Source organism: Balaenoptera acutorostrata, chromosome 17 (genome assembly GCF_949987535.1).
Source record: "Balaenoptera acutorostrata chromosome 17, mBalAcu1.1, whole genome shotgun sequence".
Taxonomy (NCBI): domain Eukaryota; kingdom Metazoa; phylum Chordata; class Mammalia; order Artiodactyla; family Balaenopteridae; genus Balaenoptera; species Balaenoptera acutorostrata.
The window spans coordinates 30,350,593-30,374,573 of NC_080080.1; the positions used below are offsets into that span (position 1 = coordinate 30,350,593).

General features: G+C 35.9%; 1 protein-coding gene across 2 annotated transcripts in view; it reads left to right on the forward strand.

The window, feature by feature from the left end:
* Positions 1–14,642, forward strand: part of ANGPT1 (angiopoietin 1) — a 270,839-nt gene extending 256,197 nt beyond the window's left edge. For both annotated transcript variants that reach the window (XM_007188771.2, XM_007188772.2), the window contains exons 8-9: positions 294–424; positions 12,119–14,642. In XM_007188771.2, coding sequence (XP_007188833.1) covers positions 294–424; positions 12,119–12,279 — 292 coding nt within the window. In that variant the 3' untranslated portion in view covers positions 12,280–14,642. The remainder of the gene's footprint in view (positions 1–293; positions 425–12,118) is intronic.
* Positions 14,643–23,981: the final 9,339 nt, after the last annotated feature.

Below are 23,981 nucleotides of genomic sequence, written 5' to 3' on the forward strand. Positions count from 1 at the left end.
ATATGAGTTTAAGTATGCATAGTAAAATAAACATCAAGCACACAAGCCACAGAGAATTTTACCTATCTGTAATTTGGAGTCCTTCATTCCTTCTTTCCTTCCTTCTCTTCTCTCCCCAACCCCTTCTCTCTCTTTCTTTCTGTTCAGGGAGCTTTGGTCTTATAGCAGTTTGTTGGAAGGGCTGAATTCAGAGAAGGGAGAAAATGATGAACAAGGCAAACATTCAGCAAACCAGTCTTCTGGGTTCTGTTACTCTGTTGAATGGCTTATCTTTTTTTTTTTTTTAACTTCAGGTTGTATTTAAAGGGTCACACTGGGACAGCAGGAAAACAGAGCAGCCTCATCTTACACGGTGCTGATTTCAGCACTAAAGATGCTGATAATGACAACTGCATGTGCAAATGTGCCCTCATGCTAACAGGAGGTAAGTCCTACGGGGCCTTTCTCTGAGTTATGTCTCATTGGTTTGAGGCTTGAGGTTTCTTATCTATGAGAAAAGACTATGATCTTCTGGTCAGGAAACTAAAGAGCAAGTCCCTAGAGATCATTTTGTTCTGCCCACTAATTTACCATATGTTCTTGTGCAAGACATTGCTAGCGTATTTAGAAGTTTGCCTCCTCCCCCAGCATTTATGGTGGGGGTGTGCTAAGCTTGGTTCTGAGTAAATTCTTGAACCTCTTAAAGTCCCAGTTGTTCTACCTTCTAAATACTCCTAATGATACCCATAGTGGAATGAACAACAATTTGAGGATTCAGCATACAGAAAAAACAAAAAGCCAAAATTTCTTACAAAATGCTTTACAACTGTGTAATAGAGTTCATTGACCATTCTATTGAAACGGAGTAAGAAGAATAAAGAGGTGTAGCTAGATATAAAGTTATACAATTCAGAGTAGCTATACCAGGGCTTTACATTATAAGGTATTGACCTCTGCAAGATGTTCGAGCTGGTATAGGAGATACCAGATACCATTAAATAATATTGTATCACTGAGTAAGAAAGTTAATCCTTTTGCACTTTTTAAATACTTTTCTAGGCTTCTGATTGTGTCAAAGAGGAATTCTCAATTTAGTACTAGCTTATCTATAATACTTCTTTATCACTTACTCAATAATTACCTTTCTTAGCAAAGAAAGAACAAACTCTTCAGCCTCAGCTGAAGGGCCTTGGTTAGGCAATGGCACCTACCTAGAATTAAATAAAATGATTTTGTTTTAATTTTATTGAGTGTTATGTCTACTTTTATTATAGTAAGTGGTACTGATTTCCTCTTTAAAGGAATGACATAAACTGCATTTTAAAAAGGATTCACAAATATTTGATATTTAACAAATCATTGATTTAAAGAAAAATATTTATTAAATATTAAGAAAAGTTGTAAATGGGCATGGCAAAAACTGTGAGTAAGTTGATAAATGACTGATTGAAGTCTAAGAAACACTGAACTAAAACCTGATGGCAAATGATGTAGCTCAAAAATGTTACAGGCAAAAAAGGAGTTGGCACCAAATAAAATTGTAAAGGAAACTTTTTTTCCAGTGTTTGTCTTCTTACAGTTTTAGTGTTATTTCCCTCTCTTAATGGAATAGTAATCATTCCCACCTTCAACTGTTCTAATTCTCTCTCTGTGTTACCCTACAACAGAACATGTTTTCATGCTAATAAGGAAAAAACTCTTTAAATCTAAAATTTTACTTCTCCAAATATGATAGTACTATCATTATTATTACATATTATTACCTGTTACTGAATATGTTATACTATCTTCCTTGAATTCCAAACCAACTCTGTGAGATAAGAAGGGAGAAAAACTCAAATCTCCATTTTGTACACAAGGAAAACAAAATTAAGTAGATGTTCACCCTTTTATCCTTAACATCTAGCTCAGTAGATTGTGGCACATAGGAACTCAATAAAATATGTGGTGCATGAGTGAATGAATAACCATCTTGGAACCCTTGAAGTCACTTTCAAATTTTGAAACCAATGAAATGAATCATAAGGTTGACATTTTTCTTACCAATTAACAGAGCGTGGAAGAGTATAGAGGGAAAGTTTTGGAGAAATCTTTCCACCTTCATCCCCATTCCCAGTCCCTCCATTACTACCACTAGTAAATCACATTCCATATTGATTCCCATCCACTCCACTTATAGTAACATCTTTTCAGAGTGAAACCAGCCCTAGTATTACCAAAGCCAGACTGTTATGATTGTGCCTCTGTCATATCCTTCTCCTTAAGCTTTAAACATGCCATTTTGGCATCACATTCAACCTCATCCCATAGTTAAAAAGCCTTCTATATGCAATTGTATGGCCCCCTCCCCCCAAACAGTTGTTATAATTTAGCATATTTTTTTACATGGTGCCCACAGGTTAGGTTTTGAACTTTTTTCCTGAAAGAAAATATTTCTTTTCATTACCTCCATGATCCCATAAATGAAACTGTCAGCAACTTTATATAAGGACAGAAGGACTTTGATTGTCCAGTTTTCTGCCTATTTTAATATAGAAGTACACTTCATTTTCTCCATGTCTGTTTTTACAGATAATTTTTCTTACCAAATAAATACAACACATGAAAGACCAACAGTAAAATCTTTCAAATGTTTACTTAGAATAGTGTTCCAATCTGCTCATATTCCTGTCATAATAATGAAAATATAGAGCAAAGCAAAGAGGAAACTGCATCTCTTGGTTGTTGGTGAGAAAACTTCATTGCTCAGGTTTGTGATTTTATTTCTGCTTCCAATGATTGAACTTTGTCATGTTCTTTCATCCATAATCATTCTTGGACCTGCTTCTTAGCCACCAATAAACACATATGTTGGGGAGAAAAAATTTCCACTTATTGCTTGGGCGGGAATAGTCTAAGTAAATGTGTTTTTGTAATAAACGCCATTACCCTATCAAATATCCTTTTGAAAGAATCCAGGTCTTGCAAATCTATTCACTCTGCAAAACTAATATGTGGAATTTAGATAGCTAAGAACTGGAGAACATAAGGATGAATGTCAATGACAGTCCAGGTAACTTGAGTATTATCTGGAATTTATGTCCTACTTAGCTACTCCCCCACCACCACTATTTATTCTCTGTCATAGTTCCCCTTAGAACCATTTTCTGTCTGATTATTTTTCCTCTCTTTTTTTAAAATAGTCTCTTTTAAGCAGAGAGATTTCATACTCCTTGAAACTAATAATTCTTAGTTCTCTGTCATCATCAATTAAAGCTTTGTTTTATCTTGTTTATTTATATATTTTCCATTGTTTCTTCTAAAAGGAATTAAGGATAAAGTAAGATTTATTGCCTGCTTAACTGTCCTAAATAGTTTTCTTCAAGTACATGGAGGGATTTTTGTTGGAGAATGTGGTATCATTATTACCCTTATCTGTCAAAGACTGAAAAACAGGAGATAGGCTTAATTGAAAGCAGAAGGTATTTCAGCTAGACATAAGGTAGAACATTTTGACCTTTCTTCCTTCTTTCCTAACATCCTAACTTCTTAACTTCCTTCTACCAACTTAACATATTTTTAATGAGTAACTGTTAAGAGTCAACAACTATGAGAAAAATGAGCAAGACAGAATACAGCTTGCATCTATTGAGGAAGACCATCAGCAAAAAGTAAACAATAAATATAACACAATTTCAAGTCATAACAAGTTCTAGGGACAAAATATAACAGGTGACAGAGTTATTGAAGGAAGGGGAAAGCGACTTTAGATGGAGTGTCCAGGGATCAAAGGCTGGAGTGAGTTGCCAGGAAGGATTGTGCATGTCTAGTTATGGACACCTTCAAGAAGAGAATAGAAAGGTATTTATCTGAAAGAGTTTACGTATGCCCATCCCTGTAGTTGTGGGTCTAGATAAGATTGTCTCTCACATTTTCTTCTGGCTCTATGATTTTATTATTCCATGTACTCATTGTGGCTACAGTAGAGAAAAACAGGTAACATTATTTTTCAGTGCATGGGTTGTAGTTCATAGTAAATTGTTAGTGGAAAGGAGGTATATCAGACTTAAAAAGCATATTTGCATCAATAGAAATAGATACCACAAGGTTTTATACCTCCTTCCCCAGAAGTGTATGTACTTATTTCTACCTTACCAGAAATTCTTCCATCCAATTTAAATATTGAATAATTTTTGTTTCATTACACATTTCTTATGGGACCAGACCATATATTTCAAGATCAGAATTGCCACACACATTTTCTATGGAACTGACCTCTTAATTAATCATTAGTGATTATTTGTCAGCGTACATTTATAAGCCAGAAATATCTGTGTTCTGTGATTCATTGACCTCAAGAAAATTTGTAAGTTTTCTCCTTAGGTTTCCCCCTTTATATAGGATATTACAACAAATCTATATATTTCAGTAGTGGGAGGGATAAATTTAAGAGGTGATTATAGGAAATATTTTCTTAGTCCCACAGGAGAGCCCTTCTTGTGCCCTCTTGAGCCCAAAGAAAGGAATCAGTTTCGTTATAAACCTAATGTTTTCTCTATTATTTAACATTTAGAAAATGAAAATGTAATATCATTCAATTCATGGATTTGTTGTATATAAACGTAAATATGCAGAAAAATCTATGACTCTAAAATTATGAAAATTAAAACCTTTTCTCATTAGATTGTCACAATCAAAGCAAACTTCACATTCAAAGAAAACATGGTCTTTCGTACCAATTCAAAATACATTTTTCTAAAAGTCTGTTAGAAACTACAATTACTAAAGGTTGCCAACCAAAAATTTAAAAAAAAAACAAAAAAACCCTAACAAAACATGGTATTGTTTTACATTCTTTTCCTTACCTTTTCTTTCAACACAATTTTCTTATTTGGTATATAATATAAAAGCTATGTAAAAATGTGACCTAACCTTCTGCAGAAAGAATCTGTTGTGGTAAAAACTCCAGTCTCTTTTCCCACGCATAAACTATGTCAGCCAACAGACAAGACTTTGCTAAAGCTAACAAAGGATATTCTCAGTTCAATTCTAAAAGACGCGATAAAGCCATACACATAAATTCTTAGTACACCCTTAGAACTTACCAGATGCTAGCAGTAGAGAGTTGATAAATACTTGCCTTGCCTGCTATATAACCTTGAAGAAGACAAAGAAAATGAAAGAAATTAACAGCCTCTCTAACTGGTTGAAGTGACAAGATCTTTGGGAAAATACAATCATCTTAGAGTTTTTGATAACCCAGGAAGGATGTGCTAACCATTGTCAGATAACTGGCATTCCCTGGGTTTTAAGGCAAAGATGTTGAGAGAAAAGATCCATATGGATAATTTAAGGTTGACCACAGAAATCTACATTGCATTACTTTATTTCAAAGCAATTTCTTATTTAATACATAATCTCTAAGCCTATTCCACAAAAATGTACAGTTCTTGAAGATAGGGACATCATGCTCTGCACCACTGTATCCTCAGTGCCTAGCACAGTGCCTGGTACATATGATGTGCTTGATAAATACTGATTAAATTAATGAATTTGCTATCAGAGACTCTGAAAGGACATTATAAAATCACAAATGATCCTGGTGAGAAGACATAGAAATAAATCAATGTGAGTATGAATGTGACTTTTTTGTGAACTTAGATTTAAAATGCCTAAGTATGTATATATGAATTTGCATACACAACCATGGAACAAAGGGATGAATATTGAAGACCGGGACTGAATTTTAAGAATAACCAAACCCCAGAAGACTAAACTCCAAATTGGAAAACTTTGAGTGTTAGGTTTGTAACTTTCAAATAAATTTGAACAGCCTAAGTGCAAAATTTAGGATTATACTCCTTTTTTGTGGGAGGCAGTTTTCACTTATTGGAAAAAGAACAAATAATATCGGGAAATATCTTTTAAAAGATCAGTTTGGAAAAAGGTGAATCAGAACTGATAGGCCGATAGCGCCAGGCTGCCACCAAAGGTTAATAATTGACAGTGGATGAGAAATAACCAATTTTGTTTATATTTTACTCTAATAATAAATAATACAGTGAATATCTATTGCACTCTTAGTGTGTAACAGTCATTTCTTCATTACCATTAATGACTTATATTTAATAACTTATATGACACTTCCATAAATCCTTTGAAATAGAGATCTTTGGCAAGAATTGAGATACGGAAGAGTTAGATAAGTTGCCTAAGGTCACAGAATTAATGTCAGAAGTAGGATTTGAACTCGACCTCTAGATAAGCCATTACTTTATCCACTCCTACTGCCACTCTTAAAAGGAATGGCATTCAAAGACAAGAATTTAGCTCTGTTTTACTGTTTGCAGCACATTTTCACAAGGATTTCCTCATTTAAACGTGGTTAAAAGTAAAATGAAGTTCAAGGGAGGAAAGAGGCAGTAAGAGACTACCTAAAGGATTTAAATGAATTCAAGATTATCAGCCAGGATAAACAACTTTTAATCTATGGAACAAAAAGAAGAGAAAGGAAAAAAAGCCAAGTGCTAGACTCGAAGGGGATGTAGAATGAAATGACAGAAGGAATGCAAACCTCTGGGAAGGTCCTTTGCCTCCGCACGCAAGAACATGCAGCTGCTGCTTGAGGCTAGTTATTGGTCGGGCCGAATTTGTACACGTGAACTCAGCCAGTGATTTTCATGATGATCCCATTTATAACTATGGCATCAATCAGTTTTTTTCAGCCTCATCCTTAGTCACTAACTAGTCATCCTTTATCGCTATAACTTAGTCATCCTTTATCACTATCAAAGAGGAAAATTCTTATTCTCTGTGCAGGCTCTTTTGCTTATTGCTGATTAGAATGTGTGCATTGAAAATGAGTGAAAGAAATCCATAACCACAGATATATCTTTTTATTTTGCTGTACTTTTTACCTTAGAAAAGAAGTGTTGAGAGACATTTTGTTTAGGATCAGAAGAATTTGAGTTAGGTTTCCTGACTTTCAAATAAATTTGAACTTCCTGAGTACAGAGTTTAGAATCAAGTTCCTGTTTTCTGGGCAAAGTTTCATTTCTTGGTGATAAAATGTGAATCTTCTGCTTCAAAGATAAAAGACTCAAATGATTTTTAAAGGCCTGGGAAGCCCGAGATAGTTATTACAAAACTAAATTTTAATGAGTTAAGTGTAAATGGATTAGAAACATGCATCTCAGATTTCTTACTAAGATATACATGAGGTTAACAGGTTATAAAGGAAAATGCTTGGCAAAGTAAATCTCAGCAATTGCCAGTCTTAAAACATTTAAGCCATTTTATCAGTTGTCCCAACAGCAGATGGAAGCTGCTGCTTTCTTCCCTCTTTGCTTGCATCACTGAGTTCTTTTAAGCTTAAAGTGCCTCTTCTAGATTAACTTCTTTAACATATTGCTCATCTGTTATTCCCAGGCACTTATAAAACAAAGTACAAAGTTAATATTTCCCCAGGATTGTAGAAGATATATAATTCAGCTATTTGGTATCTTATCAGAGAGGAACTTCAACCCAGGCATACACTCCTCTATATGTTCACAAGGACACCTTCAATCTGTGCAAACTTTCATATGTTCTGAGTACCCATGAGTACATATGATCATTTATGAATGCCTAAGGGTACCTATGAGTAACCAGGAGTCTGCTGTACTTTTTGCCTGCTTTCTATAAATATGCTTTAAAACCACATCTTTTCAGGATTTATGTTTAAAAGACCTGGTCATGCTTAATTTTTTCAAAGAGAGGTAGAAAGTGGACAAACTGAAATATTTGATACAAAGATGTTCCTTGTTGTTCCTTGTCAGAGAAAACAGAGAATACTTACTTGCACAGAAATAACTATTTTTGCGACCTTGAAGTTCAGAGTATTTAATAAAGGACAGTACAACTGAAATTGTCATGAGAAATAATTGCCCTTTCATTTCATTTTCTGCCATCTTAATTCATCATTTTTATTATTGTCAATTGCTCTCTGATAATCCAGAGTGTGCATGGCCCACTGGTCTTAAGATAAAGAGATAAACACCTTGACCTCTTTGATTTCTACATGAAATAAAAACAAATCATTGAAAACAAAACCCATATTAGGTACTTAAATGCCATGTCTTTACAATGCAAGCATTGAACAACTGTACTCATATGGGTGCAAATTATTTTTGTATTTCTCTAATTAACCCTACCAAGCAAATAAGGGAATATGTTGGCGCTAATGACCTGGTCTTCATTATTAAATCATTATGATGCCCCGATAAGATCTAATCCTTTTTATTTCTGCTCTAATGTTTCTGCCTGCTTCCTAGATAACTTACAAGAGAGCACTTAGATAGGATTTTATAGGCTTTAATGGTGCACCATCTTACATGATCCTTGCAACTGTGCTGTGAAAATGGTTGATTAGACATTTATAATCCACATCTCACGAATTAGGCGGTAAGTGACTGTGTGACATTGGAAAAGTTACTTCAACTACCTGAGCATCAGCGTCTTCACTTTAGTACTTGCCACACCATGTAGGGCTGTTTGGGTAATAAAATGAGAAAATTCATATAAATATTTTAGCAGAGTCCCTGACACATATTAACTGTTCAATAAATATCAAATATTATATATACTATTGCCTAAGATCCCTTAGTTATTAATTGGTGAAGTGGGCATCAAAATCGGGGTCTTCTACTTTCTGGTCTGGTACTCTAGGCTCCCCATTGCCCACAGGAATATTTCTAGACATACAATAAAAACCTCCATGTTCTCGACCCTGTTTATTTTGCTAGCCCTGAATTCTCCAATCCCTTATCCACTGGCATTCCAGCCAAGCCAAGCTGCTGGCAGGCACTCTCTCCTGCTCTCTCAGAGTACACAATGTTGTTAGAATCTCCTGCTGTCCAGTGAACTCACACCCATCCTTCAGCATCCAGCTCAAGTGATGAGTACACCTTATGGACCAACAAACAGGGCATTCCGCCTCTGTTCCTAAGATTTTCTTCATCTCTGTTAAACAGCCATTATCTCATTTTTTTAACAGTTTGTTGTTTCTCTCCTACACAAAATTGTGTACTCTTTGAAGTCAGGAATTTTGTTTTACTCAACTCTGACCCCTATGTCTGTCCATTGGTTAGTATTTGCTGAATTGATTCTAGCTTCAATTTTCTCTCCTTCATCATGCTGCCGCATATGCTCAGGGTAGTTTTGGCAGACCACAGTTACAGAGTGAGGGCTCTAAATAATATTCGATTAAACATTTAACCTGGCAGATCTGGTTCCCCTGGTTAAATATTGGTTCCCATTCCTAGAGAATGTTCCGCTTGTTCACCTGATGATAGACAAGTAGCCTGGATAAACTATAAGTTTTTCCACATTGTTCACTTTCCACCAAGATTGCCATTTCTCCACCTTCATTCCCTACAAGTCTCCCCCTTGTTCACTATATACCAACTACACTGATGTTCTTTTAGTCCCTAAACACTAAGCTCCCTTTCTTCCTCATGGCATTGACATGTGCCATGTTCTGCTTAGAATAGTCTTTCCCCATCTTCACATGACTGTTTCCTCATCCTTCAGGTCTCATTAAATATCAACTTCTTCCATGAACATGAAAAGTCAAGTAAGTCTCCTGTTATTCTCCTTCATAGTTCCCTGATTCTAAGTACCCCCTCCTCCTTCCCCACCTATTCCTCCTTCTCCTCCTGCCCCTCCACTTCCCCCTCTACCTCCTCCTCCCCCTCTCCTCTTCTTCCTCCTTTTCTCCATCATCATAGTCATGATTTGTAGGTATTTTATTTATTTGCTACTTTTTTTGGTCTGTTTCTCACGTTGGGAGTAAGCTCCACGAGGGTAAGGACCACATCTGTCTTGTTGAGTGTTGTATGACAACAATTCATGATAATTACAAACTGAATGAATAAAGAAAAAATGAATACAGTATATTCAGGTATATATATATATATATATATATATATATATATATATATATATATATTCAGGTGTCTAGCAAATATAGCTTTTTTAGTGAACTAGACTAATTCAGACCATAGAGGCTTTATAAGGAGAAACAGTCAATCTGTCAATAAGCCTGTAGTCCCTTCCAGTCATTTGTCAAGCAAACTCCGTTAGATGCAGCACTAAGTATAGGGAATATAGACCATGCCTTTTCATTGCTCTTAGGATAGTGAACAAAAGACTGTGTGATTTGGTCTTCAGACCATCTCAGCTTCAGGCTACTGTTTCTCTTGTTAACTTTGACCCAGCCATTCTGGTCTTCTTTCAACGTCTCCAAAATGCCATTGTTCTTACCATAGACATTACCCCACTTTACTCATTAGAAAATGTACGTAAGATCAATTTACCCTATTCCCTCATGTGCCCCTGTTGTTTCTTGTCTCTTTCCTAAGCTCATCAAAAGTTTCCCAATGAATGTATCCTTCAGCCTGTGCCCTTCATTGCCAGGTTTCTGTTCCAACAGACCTCTGCCTTCCCACACTCTTCCAGAACTCTTATGGCTTTCTATAAACCAAACAAAACCACATGCTTTTACCCTGAGTATCCTAATGTAACTTGGAAGATCATTCTATGATTTGTAATAGTTCTCGACAATAGAGTAACTGTGTTTGCTTTAGAGACCATGGTGGATATTTGAAAGACTATGAAAGGCTCATTAACATGATGGAAGAGTGCCTCAAGAAGGTCATAGAAAAGGAGGAGAAAGTTAAAATACTGAAGCAATTAAGTTGAGTTTCATTTTGTCCTTTGAGAGTCTTCTGGGTAAATACATTCCCTAATATTAGAAAGCCTTTTGTGATATAAATAGCATATTTTTACAAGTTATACTTACCAAAATATTTTAAAGGAATTAATCTTAAGAAGAAAAAGGTGGAATTTTACAGTTTTCTCCTTCCTTGCCAAATAAGAACTTGCTTGTCCCTCATGTTTTGACTGCATTAATATCTATGTTATTTGCATACAGTTGGTAAAACATTAAATATAGTGTCTTTCCAAATTCATTGACATACCTTACTTTTTCCTAGGATGAATTAGCGATTAATACAGCTTGTTAGGCCTCTAGTATGACTTTATAAACAAACCCAGCTGTATTCATCCTCCAAAATTGAAAAATGAAAACTAGCTTTTCTCTGTTTAACTTTTTCTAAAGTTTCTGCAAGAAGATGCTCGTGTTACAGTTAAACATCAGCTGTACAGCTTTCTCTTTCTTTAGCTATTAATCCCTTAGGTATAACTCTGTAATCAAAGGGAGGTCAACTGTATCCAAATACAAATATGCCAGAATGTCTCTGGCATAAATGTCTCCGGCATAAATGTCTCCCTAAAGATTTCAGCAGTGTTACTTCAGAAGAGGGAGAAAAAGTACTATGTTTTACCTAAAAATCTAAGAACTTAATTCATTTAAAAAATAAAGTACTGAGTTATCCTTGCAGAGAGCTATATGAGCATAGGATCTCTACGTTACTCATCATTTTTCTTTTTACTACGTTTAGAAAGAACTTGAACAATCACGCTATAACTTGAACAATACCGCTATATAGGAACTATATGGCTACTATTGATGAACACTTCCCATAGTGCTATAAGCTACAGAGAGGGCATAGCAGTTCAAATTCATAGTCATTTTCTGGTATCCAGTTAATTTCAGAAGCAGCTGAGGGCCAATTCTTGGCAAAACTATGAAGTAGACGGAGAACATTTCTTTGTATTTAGATGCCAGTTGTCTAAGCTTCTGAACTTTATTGCTAATAATTAATTGTTCTGTTCCCAATAACAGGATTCAGGTGGAATGCCTCTTAAGGGTTTCATTTTACTTGCCCTTTGTATGAATCCAGGCCTGACTATAGCGTATCTTGAAGCCCAAATGCTTCCCATCGTTACATTGGGAATTGAGTCCCAATGGAGTGACACTGAAAGCTGATTTTCATGAAAGCATTTCTCTTTCTGATTGTTTGTACACTGTCTAAATTGGATGCCATTTAAAACAATTTCACTACCAAGAAGATATTTATTGAATACCTCCTATTTGCAAATAATCATAAGTATGAATAAGTTTCCCCTCAGTTAATGGCATTAATTTCCAAATGTTCAGTTTACTTATGTAATTGTTTCTTCTCCTTCTTCTCTCTTTCGTTATTAAATAATTTTTCAGGCTGGTGGTTTGATGCTTGTGGCCCATCCAATCTAAATGGAATGTTTTATACAGCGGGGCAGAACCACGGAAAACTGAATGGAATAAAGTGGCATTACTTCAAAGGGCCCAGTTACTCCTTACGTTCCACAACTATGATGATTCGACCTTTGGACTTTTGAAGGCACAATGTCAAAAGCAATTTAAAAGGCCACCAAGAAATCTGGAGAAGCCACCAGATGAGAAACTACTTGGAAACTTCTGAAGCAAACAATATTGTCTCCCTTCCAGCAACAAGTAGCAGTTATGTGAAGTCACCAAGGTTCTTGACTGTGAATTTGGAACCTTTTGATTTCACAAAAGCCTCTCCTTGGGGTGACTGTGTTCATATGGCTTGACTATAGAGAATGCCACTCACTGTCATGCTTTAAAAAGGGAAGAAACTGTTCAGCTCGCTGTGCTTCAAACTACTACTGGATCTTATTACAGAACTATAGTAACCAGATGATAAATATGGTTTATTTCACGTAAAACCGAAGAAAAGAAGATGAACAACAAGAACAAAAAGAGTATACGTGAAGAGTAAAAACAGGCCTGCCATAATCCTTTGGGAAAGATGTGTTACACCAGTGAAATGGTGTTATTTCTCTGCAAACCTACTAACAATAAGTTTGTACTGTTGCACAATTTTAATAAAAGTTTAGGAAGAACAGCATTGCCCTCTGAGTTGGTTAAATGGATTTCAGAAGCCTAATTCCTAAATCATACTTACTAGTTGATTTCAGTTAACCCGTCTTCAAATGTAAATTCCATTTTGGTAAACTATAAAGAATTATAGTGCCTGAAGAATAGCAGTGTGAGGTAGAAATACACTCCATTACTCTTTGATTTTTTTTGGTACAGTTTTCAGAAAAAATGGACATAATCAAGTATGGACATATAAGGTGAAAAATGATCCCCCCCATGCTACAGTTTTCATTTACTTTAAAAACTGACTGATATATAAATATATTTATAGCCTGAGTAAAGTTTAAAGAATGTGAAATATATCATCAAGCCCTTAAAATAATATACATGCATTTAATATTTCCTTTGATATTATACATGAAAGCAGTATTTTAGAGTGTATTAAGTTGAAATAAAACCAAGTAAACTGGAACAGTTCATTTTACAGTACCTTCTTGCATGTGTACACTTGTGTAACTTTATTATTTTTAAAATCATTACCTTCAGTTCTTCACCCTATTTCATGCTAATTTAATTTTTGCTAATTAACTGAAACTTGCTATCCAGATTGACCCTGTTCCAGTTTCTATAAAAGAAACACTCTGAAGTCTATGAAAAATGAAAGAAGAATTATAAATATCATTGTACATAGCCTGTTTATATCCATAGTAAACCTAATAGCTGTTTAATCTGGAATATGCAGCATTGTCCATAACTGATGCAAATAAACACACTTCCAAAAAAAATCTGCTATACCACTTTATGAAATATGTTATTTCTTCATATTGTTCTCCCTTGGGCCCTGTTTTCTTAGGCAATTTCTGATGTTAATACATTATCATTAGGGAAGAAAATTGGCAAACTTTGTATTATACATTAAGGAAAACACATGCACAAAAAAGAAAATTAATCATAGTCACTTGACTAAGAAAATTCTAATTACTAGCTGCTATAAATCTCTTAATGAAAATATTCCTATGGGATAATCTATTTTAAGTGAATTTGGGGCACAGATTTTTGTGGGAATTTGAAGTTACTACAATATTTTATCAGGAAGTGCTTTCTGCCTCTAAGTGTCCAAGGTTACAAGAGTGAACAGTTTTTATCAAAACATGAGGTGTACTATGAGATAAGAAAATTGAAATCCATATTGGGTCTCCTTTCTTAAAAAAAGTTTTTATCAGGGCAACAATACCAATTTTAGACCTGGTGACTTGACCTATTGTGCCTTTGTGGCTTTCCTCCATTTGAGAAAATAAAGCTACTCACATTTTTAAGAAATTATTTTTTAAAGTTTACCATCAAGTGTTTATACCTTTTGTGTGTGTGTACAAACCTGTTTTGCCTTACAAGTGATATTCGCAGGTATACCACAGTTTTTCTGTTCTTGGAGACTCCTTCATAGCAGTCTTTAGCCTCTCCCTCTAAAAACCTTCTTGTTTGTTTTCATTTAAGTGAATGAAAGTGAGTGTTTTGTTTTGTGTGTTCCTACAGATTTTTTTTTTACCGGTCTTTTGATAAGTAATACTATTTCCCAACTCATAATACAAAAATAAAAGGAAATTATGAAAAAAGAAAGAAAGCATAATATTTACTGTTTTGTTACCTGGGTTTGAAAAATGAAATATTTCCAATTATTTATAATAAAGCAGTATAAAATGTTTTATGACTCCATATGTGCACTCTGTAATGCCTACATGTTTGTGGCCATTTAACATGTATATCCTTTGCATTTAATTATTCAGGATAAGATAATTAGGTAATAAGATTTTGTCTTTAAATTTTTATGTTAATTAATTCATGTAGTTTCTATGCCAATTTCTTCACATCAGTCACAGCTTTATTTGATTTAAATAAAATTGAAAGTAACATATTTGTGCAACTCCATCTCATTTTAAATATTTTACAAGTTTTAAAATTAGAGATATATATGGAAGTATAGTCTCCATAAAAAAAAAAAAAAAAGCCTGCTAAATGAACTAAAGCCTCAATCTCTGAAAAATTTTCAGTCTTGGATGTGATAAGAAAGCTTAACTCCTTTAGAATGTTAGATCAAAACAATGGTTCTGAATCCCACATCTCTACTGTATGATTGTTATGTCCTGTCAATTATTATTTTAAAAAATTTCTTATGTTTTTTTTTTTATTGAATGAAAGATTCTTTAAATTCTATAGTGCTTTACAATTTGCAAAAGCTTCATACACATGATTTAATACAATCCCATAATAGCCCTTTTTTGGCAGAATTTCCTTCTTTTTTATAGATGAGTAGTATTCCATCATATATATATACCTATCTTCTTTATCCATTCATCTGCTGATGGACACTTAGGTTGCTTCCATACCTTATCAGTTGTAAATAATGCTGCTATGAACATTGGGGTGCATGTATCTTTTCAAATGAGTGTTTTTGGTTTTTTTGGATATATACCCAGGAGTGGAATTGCTGGGCTAGATGGTAGTTCTATTTTTAGTTTTTTTGAGAAGCCTCCATATTGTTTTCCACAGTAGCTGTACCAATTTACATTCCCACCAACAGTGTACAAAGGTGCCCTTTTCTCCACATCCTGCCCAACATTTGTTATGTGTGTTCTTTTTGATGATAGCCATTCTGACAGGTGTGAGGTGATGTCTCATTGTGGTTTTGATTTGCGTTTCCCTGATGATTAGCAATGTTGAACATCTTTTCATGTGTCTGTTGGCCATCTGCATTTCCTCTTTTGAAAAAAGTCTATTCAGTTCTTATGCCCATTTATTAATTGGGTTTTTTTTTTGTTTTTTGATGTGGAGTTGTACGAGCCATTTATATATGTTGGATATTAACCCCTTATCTCTCATATCATTTGCAAATATTTTCTCCCATTCAGCAGGTTGTCTTTTTGTTTTGCCAATGGTTTCCATTGCTGTGCAAAAGCTTTTAAGTTTAATTAGGTCCCATTTGTTTATTTTTGCTTTTATTTCCTTTGCTTTAGGATGCCCTGTCAATTATTAAATGTTGGATTATTATATGACAAGTAACAATAAATTCTGGGAACTCAGTGTAGAATAATAGGATGCATTCTGAATATCTGAGTTTGGTATAAAAGGTAAAGATCATAAAGGGCGGTAACATTATCAGCTCTTGCTGCCACAGAACTGGGACTACCTTACCTAAGTTCCTCTTATGTAAGTTAAATTTTAAAATACATGTATGCTTCCTACATATGCTGTAAGGAACCAGAAGTGACTTCCGAGAAAGTACTAAAACATTGTAAGTTAAAATGGACTTAAAAGAAAATATTACAAGCACACGTAAGAATATGTGTGCACCTTAATACGATGCCTAAACATCAAAACAGTGGTATAAAAGATTAGAGAAGAAAATTATTAAGGCTCTAAATGAATGTTTCCATTAGGAGAAAGGTATAACAATAATATTCATAAGGAGTTGCTGGATTGTAGTTACATAGCTCTCCCTTTAGGAAGTTATTTTATAGGTTTAATGGGCAGAGGGTGAATTATTATTATTTTTTTAAACATCTTTATTGGAGTATAATTGCTTTACAATGGTGTGTTAGTTTCTGCTTTATAACAAAGTGAATCAGCTATACACATACATATATCCCCATATCTCTTCCCTCTTGCATCTCCCTCCCACCCTCCTTATCCCACAGTTCTAGCTGGTCACAAAGCACCGAGCTGATCTCCCTGTGCTATGCGGCTGCTTCCCACTAGCTAGCTATTTTACGTTTGGTAGTGTATATATGTCCATGCCACTCTCTCACTTCGTCCCAGCTTACTCTTCCCCCTCCCCGTGTCCTCAAGTTCATTCTCTAGTAGGTCTGTGTCTTTATTCCTGTCCTGCCCCTAGGTTCTTCATGACTTTTTTTTTTTTTTTAGATTCCATATATATGTGTTAGCATACAGTATTTGTTTTTCTCTTTCTGACTTACTTCACTCTGTATGACAGACTCTAGATCCATCCACCTCACTACAAATAACTCAATTTTGTTTCTTTTTATGGCTAATATTCCATTGTATATATGTGCCTCATCTTCTTTATCCATTCATCTGTCGATGGACACTTAGGTTGCTTCCATGTCCTGGCTATTGTAAATAGAGCTGCAGTGAACATTGTGGTACATGACTCTTTTTGAATTATGGTTTTCTCAGGGTATATGCCCAGTAGTGGGATTGCTGGGTCGTATGGTAGTTCTATTTTTAGTTTTTTAAGGAACCTCCATACTGTTCTCCATAGTGGCTGTATCAATTTACATTCCCACCAACAGTGCAAGAGGGTCCCCTTTTCTCCACACCCTCTCCAGCATTTATTGTTTGTAGATTTTTTTGATGATGGCCATTCTGACTGGTGTGAGGTGATACCTCATTGTAGTTTTGATTTGCATTTCTCTACTTAGTGATTAGATTAGTGATGTTGAGCATCCTTTCATGTGTTTGTTGGCAATCTGTATATCTTCTCTGGAGAAATGTCTATTTAGGTCTTCTGCCCATTTTTGGATTGGGTTGTTTGTTTTATTGATATTGACTTGCATGAGCTGCTTGTAAATTTTGGAGATTAGTCCTTTGTCAGTTGCTTCACTTGCAAATATTTTCTCCCATTCTGAGGGTTGTCTTTTTGTCTTGTTTATGGTTTCCTTCGCGTTGCAAAAGCTTTTAAGTTTCATTAGGTCCCATTTGTTTATTTTTGTTTTTATTTCCATTTCTCTAGGAGTTGGGTCATAAAGGATCTTGCTGTAATTTATGTCATAGAGTGTTCTGCCTATGTTTTCCTCCAAGCGTTTTATAGTGTCTGGCCTTACATTTAGGTCTTTAATACATTGTGAGTTTACTTTTGTGTATGATGTTAGGGAGTGTTCTAATTTCATTCTTTTACAGGTAGCTGTCCAGTTTTCCCAACACCACTTATTGAAGAGGCTGTCTTTTCTCCATTGTATATTCTTGCCTCCTTTATCAAAAATAAGGTGATCATATGTGTGTGGGTTTATCTCTGGGCTTTCTATCCTGTTCCATTGATCTATATTTCTGTTTTTGTGCCATTCCCATACTGTCTTGATTACTGTAGCTTTGTAGTATAGTCTGAAGTCAGGGAGCCTGATTCTTCCAGCTCCGTTTTTCTTTCTGAAGATTGCTTTGGCTATTCGGGTTCTTTTGTGTTTCCATACAAATTGTGAAATTTTTTGTTCTAGTTGTGTGAAAAATGCCATTGGTAGTTTGATAGGGATTGCATTGAATCTGTAGATTGCTTTGGGTAGTATAGTCATTTTCACAATGTTGATTCTTCCATTCCAAGAACATGGTATGTCTCTCCATCTATTTGTATCATCTTTAATTTCTTTAGTCAGTCAATCAATGTGATAGACCATATTAACAAATTGAAGGATAAAAACCATATGATCATCTCAATAGATGTAGAAAAAGCTTTCAAAAAGCTTTCAACAAAATTCAACACCCATTTATGATAAAAATGCTCCAGAAAGTAGGCATAGAGGGAACTTACTTCAACATAATAAAGGCCATATATGACAAAATAACAGCCAACATCGTTCTCAATGGTGAAACACTGAAACCATTTCCACTAAGATCAGGAACAAGACAAGGTTGCCCACTCTCACCACTATTATTCAACATAGTTTTGGAAGTTTTAGCCACAGCAATCAGAGAAGAAAAAGAAATAAAAGGAATCCAAATCGTAAAGAAGAAGTAAATCTGTTACTGTTTACAGATGATATGATACTATACATAGAGAATCCTAAAGATGCCACCAGAAAACTACTAGAGCTAATCAATGAATTTGGTAAAGTAGCAGGTTACAAAATTAATGCACAGAAATCTCTTGCATTCCTATACACTAATGATGGAAAATCTGAAAGAGAAATTAAGGAAACACTCCCATTTACCATTGCAACAAAAAGAATAAAATACCTAGAAATAAATCTACCTGAGGAGACAAAAGACCTGTATGCAGAAAACTATAAAACACGGGTGAATTATTTTTTACAAACATAGTGAGAAACTACTCAGCATCCAGAGGAAGCATTAAGAAGGTAATAGCGGGCTTCCCTGGTGGCGCAGTGGTTGAGAATCTGCCTGCCAATGCAGGGGACACGGGTTCGAGCCCTGGTCTGGGAAGATCCCACGTGCCACGGAGCAACTGGGCCCGTGAGCCACAATTACTGAGCCTGCGCGTCTGGAGCCTGTGCTCCACAACAAGAGAGGCCGCGATGGTGAGAGGCCCGTGCACCGCGATGAAGAGTGGTCCCCACTTGCCACAACTAGAGAAAGCCCTCGCACAGAAATGAAGACGCAACACAGTCATACATAAATAAATAAATAAATGAACGTGAATTTCTAAAAAAAAAAAAAAGAAGGTAATAGCAATATAGGTGACTAAGGCATAAGGAAACTTAAAATCAGTGAGAAAAATAAGCAAGTTACATTAATGAGCAATACAACAAAATTGAAATTAATAAAATTAGTATAAGTTTGTTTAAGCTGCAACAAGAATACTGAGATAAGAGCGATTATGTGCTGAAGGTTATGTTGTGTATAATAATAATGTGTAAGGAAAACAAATGAACTACTACTCAGTAGTAAATTTTATATGTACATGTTTTTAAAATTTAAAGAAATATGTAGGCCTCCCTCAATTTACACAATACATTTTATAGAAGATGGCCTCTGAGCTTTGTTTTGAAGGTTTATTGGGAGTTTGCAGAGAAATAGAGGAACTGCAAAGGCATAAAGATGTCAGAAAGCATGGAGTTATAAGGAACCCCAAGTTATTTAGTATGAATGGACTGTGAAGTTTATTTGAGAGAGGGGCAGCACAAGATGAGGCTGGAGATAGGGCTAGACAAAAAGAGAATATAGGTCATATTCCTAAGCTTAGCATTATTTTGTTGTTAAAGGGAGACAATGAAGGGTTTTGCACACTTTAGAAAGACTATACTTTCTGCAATTAGTAGATGCATTGGAAAGAGGTAAAACTGGAAAAGTTTGGGCTAGTGAGGACACTGTGGTACAAGTCTGTTAGAATGAGGACATGATCTATACAGCAGTACAATATGAATGAACTGGATAAGCTGAATTTTGAGTGGTTTTAAGGAAAAAGAATCCAAATAATTTAATGATTAGATGGAAAGTGGACAGGGTCAAGGTCATTCCAGATTTTTGTCTTGGTTAATTAGATAGAAGATGGTGCAAACGTCCAAAATGGGGAACATGGGTTTGGGGGAGTGGCTAATGTGTTCAATTTTACATGTTGAGGTAGAGAGTCTAGTGATTCAAGCTTGACAATGGGATATATGAGTCTGAGCTCAAGCAGGACTAAAGTGGAAGATATTGGGCTCTATATTATCTAGGCAGAAATTAAAATTACTAGATGAGATTATTTCACGAGAGTATATAGTGAAATAGATCTCAGTGAAACACTTGATGGAACATAAAAATTTTAAGGAGCAGGTAAACAGAGAATTCAAAAAGGAGATGATAAATTACAGCTAGACAAGAGAAAAATCATCAGGAGGGAATGGAGTTATGGAAGTCGGTGAGTAGATTGCATCAAGAATCAGGGGTGCCTAACTCACCATAGAGGGTAGAGGCATTGTGATTGAAAAGTGTCCATTGAATTTGGCATTCAAGGGGCCATTGGTGATTTTTGTAAGGCCAGAATTAGGGGTGTAGGGGTAGACACCAGATAGCAAGAGGGTTATGAATAAATGGGAGGTAAGGACAAGAGGAAAATTAAGAGTTCAGACCCTTCCTATTTAGAATGACTTCTAGGATAGCGTTATAGGTGACGGGCTCATTAGAAATGCAGAATCTCAGACCCCATCCCACTACTTAGAATCTTCATTTTAATATGATCCTCAAGTGACTCGTGGACATTAAAGTTTGAGGAGGCTTGGTTTAGATTAGACTTTCAAAAAGAATGCTGAGAATGGAAGGAGATAGAGAGGGAACTAGAGGGACAGGAATGGTTTTTAGGATGACAGGTGTGTGAAGGTACATGAAGCCTAAGGAAAATGAGCCTTTAGACGAACTGAGGTTGAAAGAAGGAACAGAAAGCTGCTTGAGGAACAAGTGTTTTGAGGTTGAGAGCATGGGATATCGGGAGTTTGAACAGGAGGAGAAACGTCTCTTCCTCTAGGAGAAGAGATTAGGAGAGAATGAAATGCTGTAGGACGGACAACCACCTAATGGCCTCTGTTTCATAGAGGAAGTGGAAGGGAAGGAAACTTTATGAGAGTGTGGGCAGTTCAATTAAATAGTGTTTGAAAATAGGTTTGGAATAACCACTTAAGGTAATGGGAGAACTAAACGCCCAAAGGAGTCACAACTTTACCAAGTGCTTCTAAAGGTTTAATTGAGACTGGAAATCATGAGTGTGAACAGACTAATCTACTTTTCCTGGTGATTTTCATGTGTGTGAAGATAATGAAATAAATAGCCTCACCTAAAAGCTGACTCCGTCATACCTAGGTCACTTACAGCACCTAGTGCCCACTTCAGCCTTACAGCATTTGCGCCTGTGAATGTTCATATCCAGGAAAACTGTCTCCTCTTTGAAGGTCACCCAAATTCCCCTAAACTCAATCACTCACCCTTCTTCTGTGCTCCCATGGCATTTTACTTCTACTTAGATGAGAGTGTTTTCAGTTTGTCTTGTGTTCCAGTCCACTATGAATATACTTGTTCTCTGTCCAGATAATGAGCATTTTGGGTCAGGGATCAAATTTAATTTTTTTTTTTTTTTTTATTGCTAGAAACTGACACTGTGTCTAGAACATTCTTGAATCTCAATTAAGTGTCAGATGGTTTGCACTTTTTCTGTTCCAGACTGTAACTTGAGTTCTTATTCTGTGTCTTATTGTGCTTTGTGTTTCCAGGAGCCAGTATAATATGAAGACAGCTTAGATGGTAAGTAAATTGGGTTGATTGGGTGAGTGGGTGGAGGGATGGATAGACCCATGACACATGAATGAAAACTGTAGGAACTCAAAATGATCTATAAGTCATTTTTTTTTTTCCTGAGAGGTTATATTTTAAGAAAAATGCCTTTCTGCTTTCAACAAAAAATTATAAAGACACATTTTTTCCCCAAACATCAAAGAACATCAGATTATTTATATACTAATGAGAATCATGTGGGTTATATTTTTTTCAAAATTAAAGCTTTTTTGTTTAGAGTAAAAGGAACAGCCAGAAACAAGAACTGGATCCTAGCATAACAAAAACATTTGCTTATATTTGAGCTGCCTATGTCCAAACTAGTAATAAACACTATGAGTCTAGTACTCAGAGAGCAACAACGCTGATCTGAGCCCCACCCCAGGAGGGGACAGCCAGAGTGCGGATGACAGCATTTCTGGGGGCAGTGGAACAGGGAAAAGGAGGTGTGGGATTTTCCATTATTGTACCAAAAAAACCCACAAAGCCTCCGCTGTAGTCTCTTCTGGACTATCAGGTTCCGATATTATTGCTTTTGTGAGGTTAAGAGTAGGAATGAGCCACTTGGAAAGGGTGCCTGGTGTGTAGACAGGGATCAGTAAAAGTGCGTTAACTGACAGTCTCTGGGCCTCAAGACTGAGAAGTCTCACAGCAGACACTATTGGTGCCCCGAGGCACTTTCTCTCCATAGGAAACGCTGTTTACTGGGAAAACTTGCCATCTGTGATTCTCTATCAAGAGTTATGGGATTTTGGGGGTTTTTTTTTTTTGGTGGGGGGGTTGCTCTTGGGTTTTTGTTTGTTCATTTGTTTTGGTTTTGGCTTTGGTTTTGTGTCTTCTGACCTGGAAAGCATGCTCAGCTCCCACACAGGGTGACCTAGAAGTGCTGGATGGTTAATGTCTCCATAAACAGTTTTCAACAGATGACAGACCTCTGTAGATGAACACCTCAGCTTCTTTTCCCCTTGATTGAGGTAACTCTGGGATGTATTCTACACTGTATCCCAGATTCCCCAGTAGAAATGAGCTCCAGTTGCTCACATTGGCAACTAGCTTGGTAGCACACTAGTTGTTGTCTTATTTTCTTACGTGTCTTATCTCCAATCCTTTACCAGTGTTCCTGGAATCACCTCTCAAATGAACAACTTGCCCTTAACTCCTTTTCTCATGCTCTACTTCTGGCAGAACCCAAATCAAGAGAAGTCTGTGTGTATCAGGTGCATTGTTAATTATTGAGAAACAGAGAGGTGCCTTCACTAAGATAAAGGCCAATTGAATGAGATCAGTCACAGAGGAGCCTCTATGAGGACAGATGGAGCTGGTGGTCTCTCAAAGCGGTCATCTAAATACCAGTAGTGGATTGTATTTTATTTCTGTTACCTTTATGCTTCCCTTTATAATGTTTTGTTAAATGTGCCAGGCTAGCATCAAATATACCATGGATAATTGAGAGAAGAATTTGTGCCCACTCTGTGATAGAGTAGAATAATTAAAAATGATTATCCCTGAGACAATTTTGGGGGTGGCCATGGGGACTAGGAAGTTCTCCAAGGGGAAGGTAAACCCGGAGTGATATGAATTAGAGCAGCTAAGTCATATTGCCCTTCCTCGTGAGAAGATGCTTCTACCACTGTAAACCTGGACTATTTCAGATTAAGGGACTCATCAGATTTCTTTAGGGTGGCCTCCAAATTAAATGCATCCTATACATTCACACAGAACCAAGTCAATGGCCTACTTCTCTATTCTGTACTATTCTTCACCTCTTCTCTATCAACATTCCTCTCACTGCCCCATCTCCATTTCCCTGCTACCTTTCTACTGCTCCAACCTCATTCCTCCCTGATTATATAGACTCAGAACATTTTTAGTCCTATAAACCATATAACTCAGTCTTTCATGTTTTTAAAAGTGATTAAATGCAAACCCAAGCTCGTTTTCCGTATTACTATTTCAGTGGGAAACATGTATTTGGCTTAAAACATTTCAGTATGTTTCATTGTTTTGCAACATGAAAACCTTATTTGTTTTCTCCAAGAAACATTTTATCAAAATATTTACTTCAAACTGTCATGTCCTTTTGTATTATTGTTCTGAGCTTTCTGCTCAGTGTCTCACAAGGTCAAAATCAAGGCTTCAGCAAGCTGTACCCTCACCTGGAGCTCAGGATACATCTAAGCTCACTGTTGGCAGAATGATGTTCTTGAAG